Source organism: Squalius cephalus, assembly GCF_949319135.1.
Source record: "Squalius cephalus genome assembly, chromosome: 9".
Taxonomy (NCBI): Eukaryota; Metazoa; Chordata; class Actinopteri; order Cypriniformes; family Leuciscidae; genus Squalius; species Squalius cephalus.
In genome coordinates this window covers 23,628,203-23,647,419 of record NC_137130.1, presented here as the reverse complement: position 1 = coordinate 23,647,419, position 19,217 = coordinate 23,628,203, and the positions used below count along the sequence as shown (strand labels likewise).

General features: G+C 38.0%; 1 protein-coding gene across 1 annotated transcript in view; it reads left to right on the top strand.

The window, feature by feature from the left end:
* The window catches only part of myo10l3 (myosin X, like 3), a 51,732-nt gene that overhangs the window by 30,712 nt on the left and 1,803 nt on the right, over nucleotides 1–19,217 (top strand). Inside the window, exons 20-37 of the mRNA XM_079880840.1 lie at nucleotides 3,136–3,242; nucleotides 4,437–4,865; nucleotides 4,994–5,027; nucleotides 5,808–6,656; nucleotides 9,309–9,432; nucleotides 9,569–9,812; nucleotides 9,974–10,069; nucleotides 10,248–10,341; nucleotides 10,434–10,489; nucleotides 10,766–10,908; nucleotides 11,774–11,968; nucleotides 12,059–12,216; nucleotides 13,635–13,758; nucleotides 14,734–15,031; nucleotides 15,820–16,027; nucleotides 16,352–16,488; nucleotides 16,700–16,820; nucleotides 17,743–18,201. Coding sequence (XP_079736966.1) covers nucleotides 3,136–3,242; nucleotides 4,437–4,865; nucleotides 4,994–5,027; nucleotides 5,808–6,656; nucleotides 9,309–9,432; nucleotides 9,569–9,812; nucleotides 9,974–10,069; nucleotides 10,248–10,341; nucleotides 10,434–10,489; nucleotides 10,766–10,908; nucleotides 11,774–11,968; nucleotides 12,059–12,216; nucleotides 13,635–13,758; nucleotides 14,734–15,031; nucleotides 15,820–16,027; nucleotides 16,352–16,488; nucleotides 16,700–16,820; nucleotides 17,743–18,201 — 3,876 coding nt within the window. The remainder of the gene's footprint in view (nucleotides 1–3,135; nucleotides 3,243–4,436; nucleotides 4,866–4,993; nucleotides 5,028–5,807; nucleotides 6,657–9,308; nucleotides 9,433–9,568; nucleotides 9,813–9,973; nucleotides 10,070–10,247; nucleotides 10,342–10,433; nucleotides 10,490–10,765; nucleotides 10,909–11,773; nucleotides 11,969–12,058; nucleotides 12,217–13,634; nucleotides 13,759–14,733; nucleotides 15,032–15,819; nucleotides 16,028–16,351; nucleotides 16,489–16,699; nucleotides 16,821–17,742; nucleotides 18,202–19,217) is intronic.

Below are 19,217 nucleotides of genomic sequence, written 5' to 3'. Positions count from 1 at the left end.
TGGGATTGTGTTTCCTTGCTCGAAACAAAACAACTTGTGTGTAATTATATCCATGCTGATTGTGTGTTGAGGAAGCGTGATCCCTAGAATCGGGGCTCAGGTTTTTTTTTGTGTGTGGGATGGGGGAAGGATGTGGACGAGGAAACTTCCTTCTGTGTGTGCGTCTGCAGCTGTGCGTCGCGATTACAGGAACATCTGGGTCGTCGGTTCCAGGAAATCTCACAATGGGCTTAAATCTGTGGGAGGCCAGACGTGACACTGTGTGTAAGTGTTGATGTTAATTGAAAGGACCTGATTCAGTTTATGGTAATACCAGCATATACAGACTAGTATCAGCATATGATGTATATTGGATGCTGCTTTGCTGGTGTTCCCAGTAGTCTTCTTCACTAACTTAAGTATGATGTCCTTGGGCAGCCAGCTCCACCACCATGCTAGTTGACCAGCTAAATCTCAGCTCAAGTTTTAAGCTTTATCAATACAGATAGTAGCATGGAAATTCATGTTGGTATAATCATAGTTTCCATAAAAATATTAAGCGGCACAACTGTTTTCAATATTGGATCATGTGACACTGAAGACTGGAGTAATGATGCTGAAAATTCAGCTTTGCCATCATAGGAATAAATTACATTTTAAAATATATTCCAAAAGAAAACTTAAATTGCAATATTTCACAATATTAGTGTTTTTACTCTTTTTTTTTTTTTTTTTTTTTGCAAGTTATGTTTTTGGTCTTTTTGTGCCTTTATTTGATAGGACAGTAGAGATTTTGACAGGAAAGCATGGGGTGGAGAGAGAGGGGAAGGGGATCGGTAAAGGACCTCGAGCTGGGAATCGAACTCGGGTCGCCGGAGGCGCAGTTGCGCTATATGTCGGCGCGTTAACCATGGGGCTATTGGTGCCGACTTTTTACTCTATTTTTGATCAAATATTTGCAACTTTGGTGAGGATAAGAGACTTCTTTCAAAAACATTAAAACAATCTTACCGACCCCATACGTTTTAACAGGAGGTTAGACACTTTACTATACCAAGAGAGGAGTTGTCATATTCATAAATGACGGAGAACAGCGACTGACACTGTAGGTCATATGACAGTGCCAACACGGAGGATAAAGTACGTCCGTTTTGTTTTCATAATACATACATTAACACTATAGTCGATAAGTTACTCATCAAATACAGTATTTAATGGTACACAGATTTAGAAGCAGTTTTTGTTTTAAGCAATATATCTATTTTGTCAATTTATCTATCTGTCATATTTTTGTAGAATGTTTTGTTTAGTGTGTTTTATATTTCTTTAAAGATGCAGTCAGTATTTGTTTAGCTAGCATTAGCATTGCTGTTCTTTGTGTACTTTAAGTACTGATATAACACAATGGTGTTAGATGCTGCTCTGCCATCTGTTGACATGGATCAGCATGATTGTCTCTGAGTTTTATGTAACTTACACTGATATTACTGAGTTTTAGAGAGCGTCTACACAATAATGAATCCCCTTACCTGTACAACAACAACAACAAAAAAAGAAGCAACTTGGCCTTTAGTAGAATTTTCTCCATTATCAAATATTTCCATCTTGTGGGCTGTATCAATGTTTACGCTCATTTATTTTCTTTGTTGGTCTTTCGGTCTTCTGGTTTCAGCTCATTTCGGTTCTTTATCCGTACAGGTACTGATTCTTCAGTTGTCTCGGCTGGCAAAACATTGTATTAAGTGTGTTTCATTGTCTAATTTTTGCTCTTCACATCACCAAACAACACAATGCTACATCTGCATCTGTAGTCTGGCAGACAATGAGAATGAGGTTGAGTTAAAACTATAGGGCCACATCATTTGAACATGGTGAAATACATTGAGGAGGGCAACCCACACCATACAAAACACGTTACATTCGTCTTGTTGTGTGACAGATGACTCTTTACTAAAAAACAATTTATTTCATTGTGTGTAAAACTTTTAAATTAGCATCAAAGCTAATTTTCATTTTAATGTCAGGTCAAGTCACCTATTTATACCAGGGGTGCCCAATCCTGTTCCTGGAGATCTACCTTCCTGCAAAGTTCAGCTCCAACCCTGATCAAGCACAACCGAACCGTGATAATTATAGACAGGTGTGTTGGATCAGGGTTGGATCTGAACTCTGCAGGTAGGTGGATCTCCAGAAACAAGATTTGGCTCCCCTGATTTATTCAATACAGATTGTTTTAAAACAGCTCCACAGTAATAAACAAGAAAATGATCAAATATGGCAAATATGGGACTAATTTAAATGGTGCTGTAAAGCAGCTCTAAAAACACAATTCAGTTCAGTTCAATAACACTGTCAATGCTGCAAAAATCATCAATTATGAAATGAATTTGATTCTGATATAAGACAGCTGTACAGAACGCAAGTGTCATCATTCAGCTCAATTCCGCATAAATAACATTACAGAATAAGTGTCTTCTAAACCACAACTAAGCGAGACACAGGCGACAGTGGTAAGGAACCCAAACTCCATCAGATGACAGAAATTGAGAAAGAAAAAAACCTTTGGAGGAACCAGGCTCAGTCAAGGGGCTAGTCCATTACTCTTTGGGTATAACACTGTAGTTTATTCTTTTACATAATTTATAGATATATTGATACCATTTATTATGCAGAACTTCACCTTTTCTTCAACTGTGTTCCTGAGGTTTCTCTTCTATGAGTCAACATCTGTGAGTAAAGGGTTAAGCTTTCATGTCTCTTGTCTTTTAGAGAGAGAGTGAGGGTGTGGCCTGCTCTTTGGCCGAGAGCCACTCTTTCCCCCTCCTCTCTCTCTCTCTCTCTCTCTCTCTCTCTCTCTCTCTCTCTCTCTCTCTCTCTCTCTCTCTCTCTCTCTCTCTCTCTCTCTCTCTCTCTCTCTCTGTGTCCATGCACGTCAGTCTGTCTGGAATAGTCAGAGAAGCAGCAGTAACAGGAAATCAGAGCGCTGTGGTTTCAGCACAATGGCAGAGCTCCACAGCTCAGCTCCCTGTAGCCTGTAGCCTGCTGAGAACACTTGGAGACGTGCTCACACCGTCTGGAGAGAATTAACAGTCAGTTTATCTAAACCTGCCCTCTTCCCTCTCCCTCTCCTTGTCTTTCTTCTTTGGTGCCGTGCAGGTGTTCCTGAAGGAAGCTCTGGAGCAGAGGCTGGAGAAGGAAAGAGAGGAGGTGCGCACAGCGGCTGGTATGGTGATCCGGGCCCACATACTAAGTTATGTGGCAAGGTTAGTGCAGCTTTGTGTGTGTTTGTGCATTACCACGCTTTGTTAAATGGGGCCGTGTGAGTTGCCAAAGACTGTCGTTGTGACTTATGTTACTTTTTATTGAGTTGAGTGGATGGATTGCCATAATCGAATATGTGAATGAGTTGAAAGTTGCATCACGGAATGATTTACCAGAGCTGTGTGAATCAGTGCATTGAGTGCAAAACCAAGTGGGTTAGATTCATTATGAAAAGTGCAGGGAAACTAATGAGGGTTATACCATGAAAAGATAGCTTTCACTGCAAATACTGAACAATAAGCACTACACACACAGGTAAATAAATTTACATGCTGTTTATTCATAAATCAGTCAGGTTTTTGCCAGTTTTGAGAGCTGTTAGCATGATCAGGGATTTTATGTTGGTTTATTGTACATGCATACTGTGCATACTGTACATGGTTTATTGTACGTCATCTGTTGAAAAATAAATAAATAACCTGTTAAACATGAAAGTAATATGCAATCATTCAAGACATTTCTCCTTATATAGAACCTCTTTGGCATAAAGGGTTCTATAAAATTGAGTCAAAAAACCCTAGGGTTCTATAAAGAACCTTTTTTTTTAAGAGCGTACTCTGACGCAATTGTAAATCAAACATGACAGACGTCAAAATATCAACATCTGTTTTGTGTAAAGTGTCTGTTGAGATACTATTTTCTTTCCTGGGTGATTAGTGTTCATATACACTTCTGTACTGATGTTATTTATGGGTTTGATGAAGTCTCTGTTTCGCCTTAATTTTGCATAAAAGTTCAACACCCACAAATTCGCACATAAACACACACTCTCAATCCAGCATTGCAGGTCAGATATGTGTTTTTTTCTGATTTGGGTGGCCTGGTCTAAATGTATGAGAACTGTGGCACAGCTACTCAAACAGATCAAACACAGATCTTTTATTATGACAGACAACTAAATAGCCAGAGTGTTTTATATTAATAACCGTCTTTCATATTTGTGATTGAAACTTGGAATATTTTGAATTGTGTGGCTAATTGCTTTTTAAATGAGTTACTGATGTATTAATGACAGAGTTATTATATAGAGCAATTGCTATAATATACTCATAATTATTATAATATCCCTATAAACTAATCATTATTGAAAATCCTTGAGGGCTTGCTCTCTGATGTTGTAATTCTTCTTCTCACAGAAAACACTATAAAAAAGTCCGGACCAGCACCATCACAATCCAAAAGAACTACCGCGCTCACTTCTGGAGACAAGCTTTCCTGCGCTTCCGCTCTGCTGCCGTGGTCCTCCAGAAACACCTCCGCGGACAGATCGCTCGGCAACTCTGTCGCCGGCTCTTGGAGGATAAACAGAGGAGAGAAGAGGAGGAGAGAATCAGAAGAGAGGAAGAAGAGAGGAGACGTCAAGAGGAGCTGAGGAGACTTGAGGAAGAGAGACGAAGACAAGAGGAGGAAAGGAAGAGAGAGGAGGAGGAGGAGAGACAGAGGCTTCAAGAAGAGGAGGAACGGGAGGCTTTACGGATACAGCAGGAAGAGGAAGAGTTGAACAGGAGGCAGGAAGAGCTCAAGAGCAAACAGATACTGGAGGAAAGAGAGGCAGGGCACAGCAGGTAAAACACAATCTGGGCAAATGTTTGAATTTTAATTTAGGTCAACTCAAATCTGTGTTGGCTGATGGACTGTGCTCTTAATCTACTCTGTCTAAAAGGATTCTCTCCTGTTTTTTTTCTCATATTAGGAGTTTAGTGGGGAAAAATCATCACAACCACAAGGTATTATTTCTATTGGATTTGATTTTATATTCCTATGGGAGAGATTTCAAATCTGGAAAGGATACATCTCTTGTATTTGGCCTAATCCTCTGTCTTCACTTACAGAAAGTCTTTGGCAATTACATGGTACTGTTCTTTATGGGTCAAAAATGCCTCTTGGAAACCTTAAGTAGGTTGTAACCATAGTTTTAACTAAAATGCTTCACTGCTTATTAATATTTATATTATTAAAACCATTTATATTTACAATATTTATATTATATATTTATTTTGTTATAAATTATATTTAACACCATATATATTACAAACAAAATATCAGATAAAATTTTTAGGACATTGCGAAGTTAGTTCAGGTTATGTGGTGCAACTCCCCAAAAATGTAATGATATTTATGGATCGAATTAATTATTTTTAAAAAATAGTAAATTAAAACAACTTTTTTTACCTTGAAAATATATTTTACAACTTTTTGAAAATAAAACAAGATACCTACACCAGCATGTGTGTAACATGTAAGGGAAAAAATGATAGTCACACTACATGACATTAAATTGAAACAAGTGTTTCAAACTTGTTTTAAACTTGATTTTTTAAATATTTTTTATAGCTTATCATGAACACTCTTATATGTCATTGACCCATATACCAGAATGCTTACCATATTCATGTACCGTGATGTTTACATAATACCAAAATGAGTTCCATGGAATAAAAATGCTGAATTGACTGAATGAACTGTATATTATTGGTATGTATCATCACTATCCCTCCATATTCCAGAAGGACAGCCTGTGTCAGTACTCATCTGAAGAGGAGAGTCGTCAGATGGAGGAGATTCTGCGGTTGGAGCGAGAGATTGAGCGGCTGCAGAGACAGAGAGACGAAGGGGTGTCCTTGCTGAACGACGGCTCCAGAGACGATCTGCGGCAGAAGAGGGACGCCGAGATCTACCGCCTGGAGAAAGAGGCTTCACGTGTGGCTACGGAGTTCCTGGAGATGCTGGACTTCGGAGGCTTGGAGCAGTCGCTCTCCAGCGAGGAGAACCTTCACGACCCCTCTGAGACAACCGCGCCTCTGGCCGAGGAGGAGGTGGACGAAGGCTTCCACGCGGACGACGAGTGTATTCCCCTCCGTGACTTCCCTCCCCCGGCTGCCGTGCCTCAGGACAAAGAGATTCTCTCCAGTCTTCCGCCTCCACCGCCCGCCTTTGCCGAAGGTCTTATGGCCACTTCCTCACCTGCACGGATGGAGCGGCCGAGATCCAATTCCTCCATCAAACAAAACAGACTTTCAGACATTCCCCCGCCTCCATCTTCAGCTCCACCCCCACCTCCACCTTTAGCTCCTCCCCCTCCCCCACCTGGACCGGCACCAACCAAAGAAGACTATGGATTGGTGTATAAAAGCAGGAAGATGTTAACAGAGATTGTGCTGCCGGTGGAGGAGACCAGCTTCAGTATTCTGCCCGACACGGAGTCAGACTATGACCAAGAGGAGTTTGAGGAGGCATTGGGGAGCTGTGGGGATGCAGGAAGTACAAATGATGGACACCTCACTGATGAGGAAGTGCTACGCAAATCTTCCTGTACCTACAACAGCACAGACTCCTTTAGGGGAAGCTCAGACTCAGTGAGTTCAGTCTTTTCACACTTAAACAGAAAACTGGAAATCAAAGAAGTCAATAAAAGAAGGAAATCAATAAAAGAAGATATTTTGAAGAATAATGGTAACTTAATGTTTTGGTTCCCATTGACTTCCATTGTATGGACAAACAATACCATGGAAGTCTATAGGAACCAAAACTGTTTGGTTACCGACATTCTTCAAAATATCTTCTTTTATGTTCCAAAGTAAGTCATACAGGTTTGGAATTGGATAATGGTGATTAAATGATTGGGTGAGCTAACTAGTCAATGGGTTGTCTGAAAAACGAATCAACTAGTTGATCTTGAGGTCTTGAATAATTAGGCTGATTGAGGATCATGACCAGATCAGATGAGTTTCATATGGGCCGTTCATGACTTAACATAAAACATAACATAGAAAAAAAAAATCAGCGTTTTAAGCATTTTATATCACAAAATGGTCATTGTTCTCACAATGAATGGAGACCTACACTGTAAAAAAAAAAAAAAAAAAACGTTACAAACGGCAGCTTTGGTTGAAATTCAGCGTAACAAATGTGATGACAATGTTTTGCTATTGCGGGATGGTATATTGCTACATGTAAATTTTATAATTTTATAACTATAAATTTAATTTACATCATATTTTATTTATGTATATGTGTAAGTGGTATAATTTTAATTTACCAATTTGCCTTAAAATGTACTGATGACCACCATAATAATACAAGTGATAAAACAAAAAACACAAGATGAATCAGAATCCATAGTAAATGGCCTGTCCATAAAACATGGCCAATGCTCATGTATATAGACGTTGCACAGGGTCATACACATAGACAAAACACCATCAGGGTAAGGCACATGACACTAAAACAATGCAACAAACATTAACTAATAACAGAAAATGTAACATTAGGGCATTTTGTGTTTCATTTCCTGTTATTTAGTTACCAAGAACAAAAATAAGAAGAAGCAAACTATTTATAAAAAATTTAATCATACGTGATGTCACACATGGACTTCTGAAAATGTCCCCATTGTAATTTACATGGTAATTTAGACTTTTTACTTGCGAAAACCATTTATTGCTTTTAGCTGTATATAACAAGTTCTCTTTGATGTTGAGTCTGTCTACTTTATTACAAAGTCACTGCTTGGGTTGCCATAGAGGCGGTGCTGTAAAGGGCATGACTTTAGAGACAACATCTCAGCATGTTTACAGTTTCATCACATTGTGAGCACATCTCAACCCTCTTGGAGAATTCACATCTATGAATTCATCCCATTTAAAGGACTGCTGCTAAAAAAATATGGATCTTAACCAGTATGGACATCTAGTTGACCTATAGACCCATCCGTTGTTTGTTGTAGTGTTTCTCCTCAGTTGTTGTTTTAGCTGGTCAACATGTGAGTTTCACTGTATACTTCCATTAACAGTCACTAAACATTTGCATAAAGTTTGCTAATCTTTGTGGCATCGCCAGCGGTCACTGTCACTCACGTCACCTGTCATTTAAAATGAGCGACTTCCAGTTGAATTTTCACTGCAAAGTGTGAACGCCTTGTAAGGAATTTGGCAGGAAAGGAATATGCATTTCGTCATGTTTATACTGTACAGTTCAGTGTCAGGGTAGTTAGAGCCAGTATTGCTTAGAGCAAAACAGAAACACTCAGCACTTTGCCCTAATTCTTTTTAACTTGTTATAATGCAATAATGAATGCATTTGCTCTTGCAAAATGCTTTATTGCTCTGGATTTCTTGTATCTACTCATGTTTTATTTGCTAGAGCAGGGTGGGATCAGGTGCATATGATGTGGTATATTTATTAAGTCTTTGTCCCTCAGGGTATTCCCAGAATGTGCGGCTATTAGCCAATGCCTGTCACACCTGCTCCGAACACAGTCCTGCAACAGCTTGATTGTTGACTCTCAGAGAATATTTGAACACAGAAACTTGATTCGGGTTATGTTTGGGTGTAATATGAAGCTTGACATGACAGTTAACATGGAAGCACATTTACTGATGTCATGCTCTTTTTGTTTGCATTAACTAGTAGGATTAGACAGTGAAATGCAGATGTCCGCAGCAAACACAAAGTGCTCGGTTACAGAGTAAAGAAGAGACATTTTAATAAAAACATGCAAATGTTTTTAAAAGAAGTCTCTTATGCTCCACAAGGCTGCATTTAGTTAAGCAAAATATAGTAATATTGTGAAATATTAATACCATTTAAAAGACCTGTTTTCTATTTTAGTATATTTTAAAATGGCATTTATTCCTGATGGCCAGGCTGAATTTTCAGCATCATCAGTGTCACATGATCCTTCAGAAATTGATGTCGATAATAATATTACCTTAGTATTATCAATGTAAAGTTATCAATATTATTATTAGTTGTGCTGCTTTATATATTTTGTGGAACCATTTCAAGATTTTTTTAATGTATAGAAAAGAACAGCTTGTATTTGAAATGGCAATATTTTGTAACATTATAAATGCCTTACTGTCACTTTTATTAATTTAATCCATCCTTGCTGAATTAAAGTAATTTCTTTCGTTTTAAAAAACGGACCACAAACTTTTTAACTGTAGTACGGTACATTTGAAAGCCATTTATTGACATCCACACTCTTTTTTTAATTTTCCCCTCAGTTCATGGACAGCAATGATGAGAACGATGGATATGTGGACACAGATGAGGAGGTGTCAAACGGTAGAGTGCATCTGCTTAATGGAAGTGGACCTCTTTATTTCCACAGCTACCTGTACATGAAAAGTGAGTGTTTCTTACCATTTACTTGCTTATTGTTTAGCTTATTGAATAATATTCCTCAAATTGAAGATTTTTAATGGATAGACTGTAGTGAAAGATTAATATTTCGTTGTTCTGTTTCTTATTTTTCATCTTTAAGGTGGGCTGATGATCCCGTGGCGCAGGCGCTGGTGTGTTTTAAAAGACGAGACCTTCATGTGGTTCAGGGCAAAGCAGGACTCTCTCAAGTCAGGCTGGCTGTACAAGAAAGGTGGAGGGATGTCCACTCTGTCCCGCAGGAACTGGAAGATGCGCTGGTTCGTCCTTCGAGACTCTAAACTCATGTATTTCGAGAACGACAGTGAGGAGAAACTGAAGGGAACCATCGACATCAGAGCTGCCAAGTAAGAACTCAGTGTGCAATGTAAATGATGATACGTAACTTCTGCAACTGGCTAGTGTTTACAAGCAAAAGACCAATTGACCCAGTCCAGTGTCCACCACTACTGTTGCATTTTTTAAGTTTTAATGTTCATAGACTGACGGTCTGTGGTGTTTCACGCAGGGAGATTGTGGACAACCATGAGAAGGAGAATGCGCTTAATATCGTGACCGAGGACAGGACTTACCAGATCTATGCAGAATCCCCCGAGGATGCAAGGTACATTTCAAAATCTGTATTTATTTAAGGCCAGTGTGCCTGACTAATAGAGTTTCTTTAGTGCGCGCTAACTTTCATATTCATCTGTTGTGCCCCCTTGTGGTGTAATATAACTCATTTCATACTGTCTAATATCTAACATGGTCTAATGCTTCCTGTCTGCATGCTTGTGTTGCAGTGGCTGGTTCAACGTCCTGAGCCGCGTCCACAGCGCCAGTCCAGAACAGCTTCTGCAGATGCAGCACGAGCAGGCCAACCCCAAGAACGCAGTTGTGAGTGTTCACACTAATCTAACACTTTCAGCACCTTTATGTGTCATAGAATATGCTATTTATATGTCATTTTTATGATATTTCATCCTCAGGGAACACTGGATGTTGGGCTTATCGACTCTGTATGTGCTTCCGACAATCCAGACAGGTAATGCATGATATCACGAGTGTTGAGCATATAGCATTATTCCAGAAACAGAATATTTTCAGTCCCACTTTATATTAAGGGTCTTTAACTACTATGAACTAACATTTAGATTAATCATTTGATGCAATGCACTTATTGTGTACATACATGTTTTTGCATTGTACATAGTAGTTTAAGACACCTAATTTAAAGTGTGACCATATTTTTTATATCGTCCATATTGCATGCATTTAATGTATTAATTTGTGCTTTACTCATAAGATTTTTTTCCCTCAGGCCAAACTCATTTGTTATAATCACTGCTAATCGCGTGATCCATTGCAACACTGACACACCAGAGGAAATGCACCACTGGATCGGCCTCCTCCAGAAGCCTAAAGGAGACTCGAAAATAGACGGCCAAGAGTTCATAGTGAGGGGTGAGTCAGACCGGTCTGTACATGATACAAAGATTTACCAGCACTGTACTTGCTACATCATTGTGGTCATGATGAATCATTCAACAAAACAGATGCAGATTTGCAGAACAGATTTCCTTGTCCTTCATAGACTACTGTTTAAAACTTTGGGATCACTTAAGATTTTTGAAAGAAGGATCCAAAGTGACAAAAAATTTTTTTTCAACAATATGAATGCCTTTACTATAAAAAAAATAAAAATAAATACTGTTCTTTTGTACTTTTTGTACATCAAAAATCTACATCTCAACATTGATAATAATAAGAAATTATTTTTAAGCAGTAAATCAGCATATTAGAATGATTTCTGAAGGATCATGTGATACTGAAGACTGGAGGAATGATGCTGAAAATTCAGCTTAGACATCACAGGGATAAAATACATTTTAAATGCATTATAAAATACATTTATTTTTGATCAAATAAATACAGCCAACATGCAAAATGCAGCTTTCAAAAACAAAAAAATATTACTGACCAAATGAATGGTAGTGTATACTGCAAATTTCTGTACAAAACTTTTTCTAAATGCATCAGCAAAAAATCCACCTTTGTTATAAATATGCAGTACATGTATAAATGAAAATGGCATGTTGTCTTAATTCTCTCTATTTTTGTAATATACTATAGATATCTTTAGATTTGTAGATTTCAGTTGTTATATTATTAAAAACCTAATAAAATTAATGTCAACTCTGTTACCATTATATTTTCCTTTTTTTGAAATGATAATATATTTTATAGTCACTATAATACACACTTTTAATCTTAATCTTCTCATACTCTAAGTGATTGTAATTTCTTCCTCCCTCAATTTTTCCATAAGGTTGGTTGCATAAAGAGATGAAGTCCAGTGGGAAGAGCACGTCTCTCAAGCTGAAGAAACGTTGGTTTGTTCTGACCAACAACTCACTGGATTATTATAAATCATCAGAGCGCAGTGCCTCCAAACTGGGAACACTGGTGCTCAACAGCCTTTGCTCGGTTGTTCAGCCTGATGAGAAAGTCTACAAGGAGACAGGTGAGAGAACAAGGTTTCTGATTGATTGATTGATTGATTGATTTCTTTGAATTTCGTTAGACAATTTCCAATGCCTCCGGTTGTCCACAGGTTACTGGAACATAATAATCCATGGGAGAAAGCATTCTTACCGACTCTACACCAAACTACTGAACGAAGCCATGAGATGGGCTTCAGCCATTCAGGTGGCCATCGACAACAAAGTTCCCATAGAAACACCTACCCAGCAACTCATCCGAGATATCAAGGTACGTTCACCCTAAAATATCTAATTGAATTCATGGTCCCTTGTAGAGTGAGGTTTTTCATCTTATTAACAATCATGTTTCAGTTGTGGAAGCCGATACCTCTCAAGCCCCGGCAATCCCTCAGGGTCAAAAACTGTAGTGTTAAGTGAGGTACACGGATGAGTGCTCTGTGTGCTGTTCACTCAGACTTTTCTCTTGTTTTTTCTAACTTCTTTCTGTTTTTGTTTGATTATATCTGAGTGCTTTCGTTCTACATCTATGCAGGATATTTTCCTTGAGTGATTTTGAATTGTTAACGGTGTACTCAGTCATTTTGGTTTATGCTGGACGCCATACTGACACCTAGTGGCGTGGAGGCTCACAAGAAATGTTCAGTTACCAGTGCCATTGTAAAAGTGTGTTATTCAATGGCAGTTATGATGATTGATTTATTTCTTGAGAAAAAATTTACAGTGACAGGTGAATCACAGTTATAAAGTGAATAGTATTCAGTTGAGTGCAGCTTTATTCTGCTAGAAATCCAGATAACCAGATGGCCAGCAGCCATATCACCCTGTAGCCCAAGACTGGTTGCCCACTGAAGCTAAGCAGGGCTGAGCCTGGTTAGTGTCTGGATGGGAGACCTCCTGGGAAAACCAGGTTGCTGCTGGAAGAGGTGTTAGAGTGTGGGGCGCTCACCCTGTGGTCTGTGTGGGTCCTAACGCCCCAGTATAGTGACGGGGACACTGTACTGTCAAAGAGCACCGTCCTTCAGACGAGATGTTAAACCAAGGTCCTGACTCTGTGGTCATTAAAAATCCCAGGATGTCTTTTGAAAGGGTAGGGGTGTAACCCCAGCATCCTGGCCAAATTTGCCCAGTGGCCTCTGTCCATCATGGCCTCCTAATCAACCCTATATACTGATTGGCTTCATCACTCTGTCTCCTCTCCACCAGTAAGCTGGTGTGTGGTGGGCGTTCTGGCGCAATATGGCTGCCGTCGCATCATCCAGGTGGATGCTGCACATTGGTGGTGGTTGAGGAGATTCCCCCCTTCTATGTAAAGCGCTTTGAATACAGAGAAAAGCGCTATATAAATGTAATGAATTATTATTATGTATTATTATATCACCATATTTTGATGACTAGTTTTACATGTCATCTGGTTAGATGGACTGATAGCTAGCTGAGATCCACCTTTTCAGCTAGTCGACCTGAGGTGGTTAATTACGTTGAGGTTGTAATTTAAGCTTGAACTGGTTTACCGCCTTTGACTGGTATGACCTAGTTTATCAAGCATGGCAAAAACAGCAAAGCTCAAAAACCTTTCGTGTCACTTTTGTGTGCTGTGTTTCCCCCTGGAGTCATCTGTGAATGTACATTGTGTTATATGAGTACATAAAAGCCCTAATGCCATTGTTGTTTTTGATGGTGGTGCAGGAGAGCAGTCTTAATGTGGAGGCTGTGGAGCAGATGTACTGGAGGAACCCCATCCTGAGGTACACACAGCACCCGCTGCACTCGCCGCTGCTGCCTCTACCGTACGGAGAGGTCAATGTCAACTGTGAGTCTTTCCTTTACACTGATCCATTCCTGTGTTTCCTGTTTTTATTTTATTAAATGTCTTTAGTTGCAGACAATCTGTGTTATTGTTAACTCAAACTAAAACTATTGCTGTTTGAGCTGCATTCCTGTAGCTCATAAACTAATTAAAGCATCTGCAAAATGTATAAATGGAAGTTTAAATTTGAAAATGTTTTTGTAAATGAAATAAAGGTCAAATAAAATAAAATATAAATATTATATGAAAAACTTTAGAAATGGATGTCTTGTCAACTAACTTTAAAAAAGTATTAAAATTACTAAAACTGAAATAAAAATAGGTTAAAACTTATAGAAATATTTAAAAAAGACAAAAGAGATAATAAAATGACTATAACTTAAAACTAAAATTATTATATACTATAATAGTATATAAATAATTTTAAAATAACACTGTAGACAATACTATTTCTATTGTTAGTATTACTAACAATATTGTTATATTCATGTTCTGGCTTTTATACAATTTGTGACACAGAAAATATTTTTTTGCTGTTGATTAATTCATAAATATTTTGTAAAAGCAAACATGTGTCTATGGGTCAACACATTCCAGAAATGTCATGCAAAAGACCGTTTTTTAAACACTTACATTAATATATATTATATACAAATAAAAATTCTACAGTGTGACCAATTCATTTTAAAATATTAAAATAACAAATATTTAAAAAGTAATTTTTGATAGATTTTTTTATATATGTTTTTTTTTTATTAAATAAATTGCTTTGAAGGGCTTTTCATTGAAGGGCATAAAAGCTGCATGTATAATAATTATCCAAGAATTTAGAAAATATTGTTGGACTGTTGTTGATTCATTTGTTCAGTGACGCACATTTTTACCATTTGAACTTTGGATTGGTGGGATGATGGATTTAATCCCTTTGTCTGTGTCTCTTTCTCCATCTGTCTCCTCTTCCTGTCCTACTTCCTGCAGTGCAAAAGGAGAAAGGCTACACCAGCCTGCAAGATGAGGCGGTCAAGATCTTTAACTCATTACAGGAGATGGAAGCTGTGTCGGACCCAATGCCCATCATTCAAGGCATCTTACAGACATGTCAAGATCTGCGGCCGCTCAGAGACGAAGTCTACTGTCAGCTGATCAAACAAACCAATCACGTGCCTCAGCCCAACAGCCTCGCCAACCGGTCACACTGGCATCTGCTCACCTGCATGAGCTGCACCTTCCTGCCCAGCCGTGGCATCCTCAGATACCTCAGGTTCCACCTGAAAAGGTGTTGTAGCTACTCCTTGAATATGACATACTTTCATACTGTTAAATAATAGATGCCATTTTCCAATGAAATTTAGTCTTCTAATATATATATTAAGGTTTGTGGCGCACTTTGAGAAGAAAAGTGAGGAAATGGTAGACATAACATCCTGGCCTAAGCATTTGTAGCCAAAATAATCAAATTCATTGCATCCTCCTAAGTATAACACTGACTTGCTCCATCCTGGCTTTGTCTTGGGTGGTCTTATTTTGACAGTTTGTAAAATCTGGATCTGCATGAATTATGTAAATGACATATTTTGGATACAACATATTAAAATTTTGCCTTAGGCCAGTGTGTTTGCATCACTTTGCACTACTTGCTATTTGGTTTATCTGTTTAATAACGAAAGGATCACAACATTTTAGTTTTTTACAAGGACATTTTTTGAGCAGTATAACTTTAGTGTTTTTTATATATACTGTTACAGTATTTATTTATTTATTTATTTTTTTCACTTAATTTTAATTTCAGTTTAAGTTTTAGCAATTTTGTTGTGCTTTTGTCAATTTTATTATTTTCTTTTTAAAATAAATTTCTATATTGATTTAATTTTATTTCCATTTAATTGTAGTAATTTTAGTTCTTCAACTTTTTCAGTTAGTTTCCATGGAAACATTTCTCATTTTTGTTTAAGTCTAATATTTATGTTTTATTTTATTTCAGTTAACAATAACAACACTTATTCTGACCACATCATATTTTGTATTTGGTGACATTAATGTTTTCTGATATCGATCACTTCTTAGGATAAAGGAGCTTTTCCCTGGAACAGAAATCGAGATGTTCGCTGTGTTCATTGGCGAGTCGCTGAAGAAGACGAAAGCGCGGGAGTTTGTGCCTTCACAAGACGAGATCATCGCCCTCCTGAACAGACGGGAGATGACGACGACCGTTTACTGCCATGGTGGAGGATCCTGCAAGATTTCTATCAACTCTCACACTACAGCAGGAGAGGTGAGGGATGCTAACAGCCTGCAAAGCACAGCCAAACTGCAAAAACAATGCATTGCAATAACCTAGTGTTTTAAGAGAGTACTTAGATATTAGTTGATTCAGAATTAAACACTGTACCCACACAAGTAATCACAAAAATCATGCAATTATATAACATTAAAACATTTTTGGCTCTGGCAATTGATGGGGAAAAGTCTTCCTGTGCCTTACAACGAACTGAAAACAGTGTGGATGAACAAATATTCCTCTTAATCAGCATTGCGTGTGGAACTTTATGGTGTAACATTCTGATGGTGAAGTGTTTCATTTCTTTTCTGTGTGTAGGTGGTTGAGAAACTGATCCGAGGCTTGGCTATGGAGGACAGCAGGAACATGTTTGCTTTGTTCGAGCACAACAGCACGATCGACCGGGCCGTGGAGAGCAGGGTGATTGTGGCCGATGTGCTGGCCAAGTTTGAGAGGTAAAATTACACTTCAAATTTGCTGCACCTATTCACTGTTTTAATTCAACTCCGTTCCTACAAAACACTGCCAAGCGTATGTGTCATCACTTGGTTATTAAAGCAGTAATGCATTTATAACATCTATAAAACCTTTAAAAACAATGTCAAATAAATGTATTTAATGAGTAGCACACAAAAATGAATGTTTGGTGTGGTGATTGTTTCTCAGGCTGGCAGGAAGTGAGGTGGAGGAAGACGGCCAATGGAAGCTGTACTTCAAACTGTATTGTTTCTTAGATGTGGAGAGCATGCCCAAGGAAGGAGTGGAGTTTGTCTTCATGTTTGAGCAGGTCAGTTATTTACTTCTGTTCTGTTCAACCCAATTGAGGACGTGTGTAATACCTGGAGAAACTATCTAAACTAACAAATGTTGACCATTCATCTCAAAGGCGATTTAGATTTTAGATTTATGTTTTCAGTTTTTATTTTAGTTTAAATGTCAAATTTTTCATTTATTTTGTTATTGTCATTTTTATTATTTAAAATAATTATAAATTGCTTTATTAAGATTATCTAATATTTATAGAAAGTCTAATATTTATTTTATTTTTATTTTAGCTTTCCTGAAATAAAAACATTCCTAAATCAAGATATATTAAATTAAGAAGCAATTTAAGATATTAAGTCTTGTTTTCTTAAAAAATGTGTAAAAAGTTTGTGCTTAAAACAACCAGAGCTGGGTAGATTACTTACAAATTGTAGTCGTTTACTGATTCCAAATTACATGACAAAAATGATCATAAGGGATGTAATCTATTAAATCACACATTTAAGCTAAGACTTCTTTTTGATTACTTTTAGATTACTTTTGACCAAACTCGTTTATCACATTGATATAAAAGTAAAAAGAGAAAGAAAATATATTCCATTCTTTGCTGTCAACAACATGAAGTGCATTAAATATTACATTACATCAGGGTTTCCCAGACTGGGGTTTGTGATGGAACTGCAGGGGGGTTGTGAGTTTAATTTAAAAGTACTTAATTTTTGGAATCTGATTATGTAATCCAGATTACATGTAATCAGTTACGACCCAGCGCTGTAAAAAATAGTTAAAATTAAGCCGTAACTTTAAATAATCCATTGGCAGATATCTTTTTCTTTTTTTGAAGCACAAACCCAACCCATTTTGTAATACATTTTTCAAAAAAGATTTTTTTGCAATGTTCAGAGGAAGTCAGATGTGAGTTTTGTTCTCATTCATCTCTCCAGGCTCATGAAAGTTTAATAAGCGGTCACTTTCCTGCCCATGAGGACACCCTTCAGCACCTGGCTGCTTTACGTCTGCAGTACCTGTCTGGGGATGTGTCTCGGGTGAACTGGAGCTTGGACAACGTCTACCCCACTGGCCGTCTGCGCAACCGCATACTTCAGTTCACCAAAGTAGGAGGAGCAGCTGGACCGGGACAGACCCTAGAAAGGAGGAGGACGAGCTTCCTGGACGGCACGCTGAGGCGGGGACTCAAGACGGGCACTATGAAGAAACAGCGCAGCATGCAGGAGGAACAAATGCTGGAAATGTGGATCAAGGAAGAGACCTCAGCCACCAGGGCCAGTGTTATGGAGAAATGGAGTCGACTGCATGGTCTGGATCAACACCAAGCCATGCTCAAATATATGAACATCATTAAAGAATGGCCTGGGTATGGATCTACGCTGTTTGATGTGGAGGTAAGCACTTGGGATAAAACAAAAGATGGAAAATCTTGAAATGCAAAAACGTTACTATACATAAAATTCCCTCCTGGCAGTAAATCACCAACAACTTTTATTCCTTTTCACACAAATAATTAGACTATTGATTAATAAAGACTTATTTTTGCGTGATTCCTTGCACAATACTATGCTATGACCTCAGAGCACTTTTAACATAGTGCATGATCTGTACATTTTGACATTTACTTAACATAACCAGCTCCATATTGATGACTTTTTCTAGTAAACTTGCTCGGTAGCTCCCCTGAATCAGCATTGCACTCGTAATGCAAAGTTCTCGGGAACCCATGAAACACGAGTCACGATAAAAGAGCCGAAAGACTTACAGAAGCAAGCTAAATTGGCATGGTTGCTTCAGCAAATGCATTTTTATCTTATCGTTTGCTTATATTACCTCTATCAGTTAGGTTTAGGGTAGGGTTTAGTGTAGTAGATGGAACATTATTTTCAAATGCGATAGAGCATTAATCTTTTAGCGCCAATCACCAGACATTTAATTTCTGATTAAATTCGCATTCATCAGTTTTGAGTAAAACAGGGATGTGCTTTTAGCACCAGTCATTTCACATTGATTGGACATTTCACTTTGAAAGTGCCACAAAACATGAAAAAAGCAGCGCAATATAATTTTGCTTGTTTTGGGTTGGATGATTACATTTTGTGAAATGGTTTAAAACTCCTCACCAAGCTATCCATTTCTCATTGGCAGTCGTGGCCTAACGGTTAGAGAGTGTGTATGAGTGTGTGTTCACTGCTCACTTCTAATGTGTGTGCACTAACTTGGATGGGTTCAATTCAGAGGACAAATTCCGAGTATGGGTTACCATACTTGGCCTTCACATCAACAAATAGATGAGTGCTTTTTTGAGGAAAAATTGATTGGTGTGTGAATGGTGTGTTTTGTATTTGCGAAGGTATTCTTTGGATGTTCTGGGTGGTTGCTTTACTGTCTCACACCTAGATAATTTTTC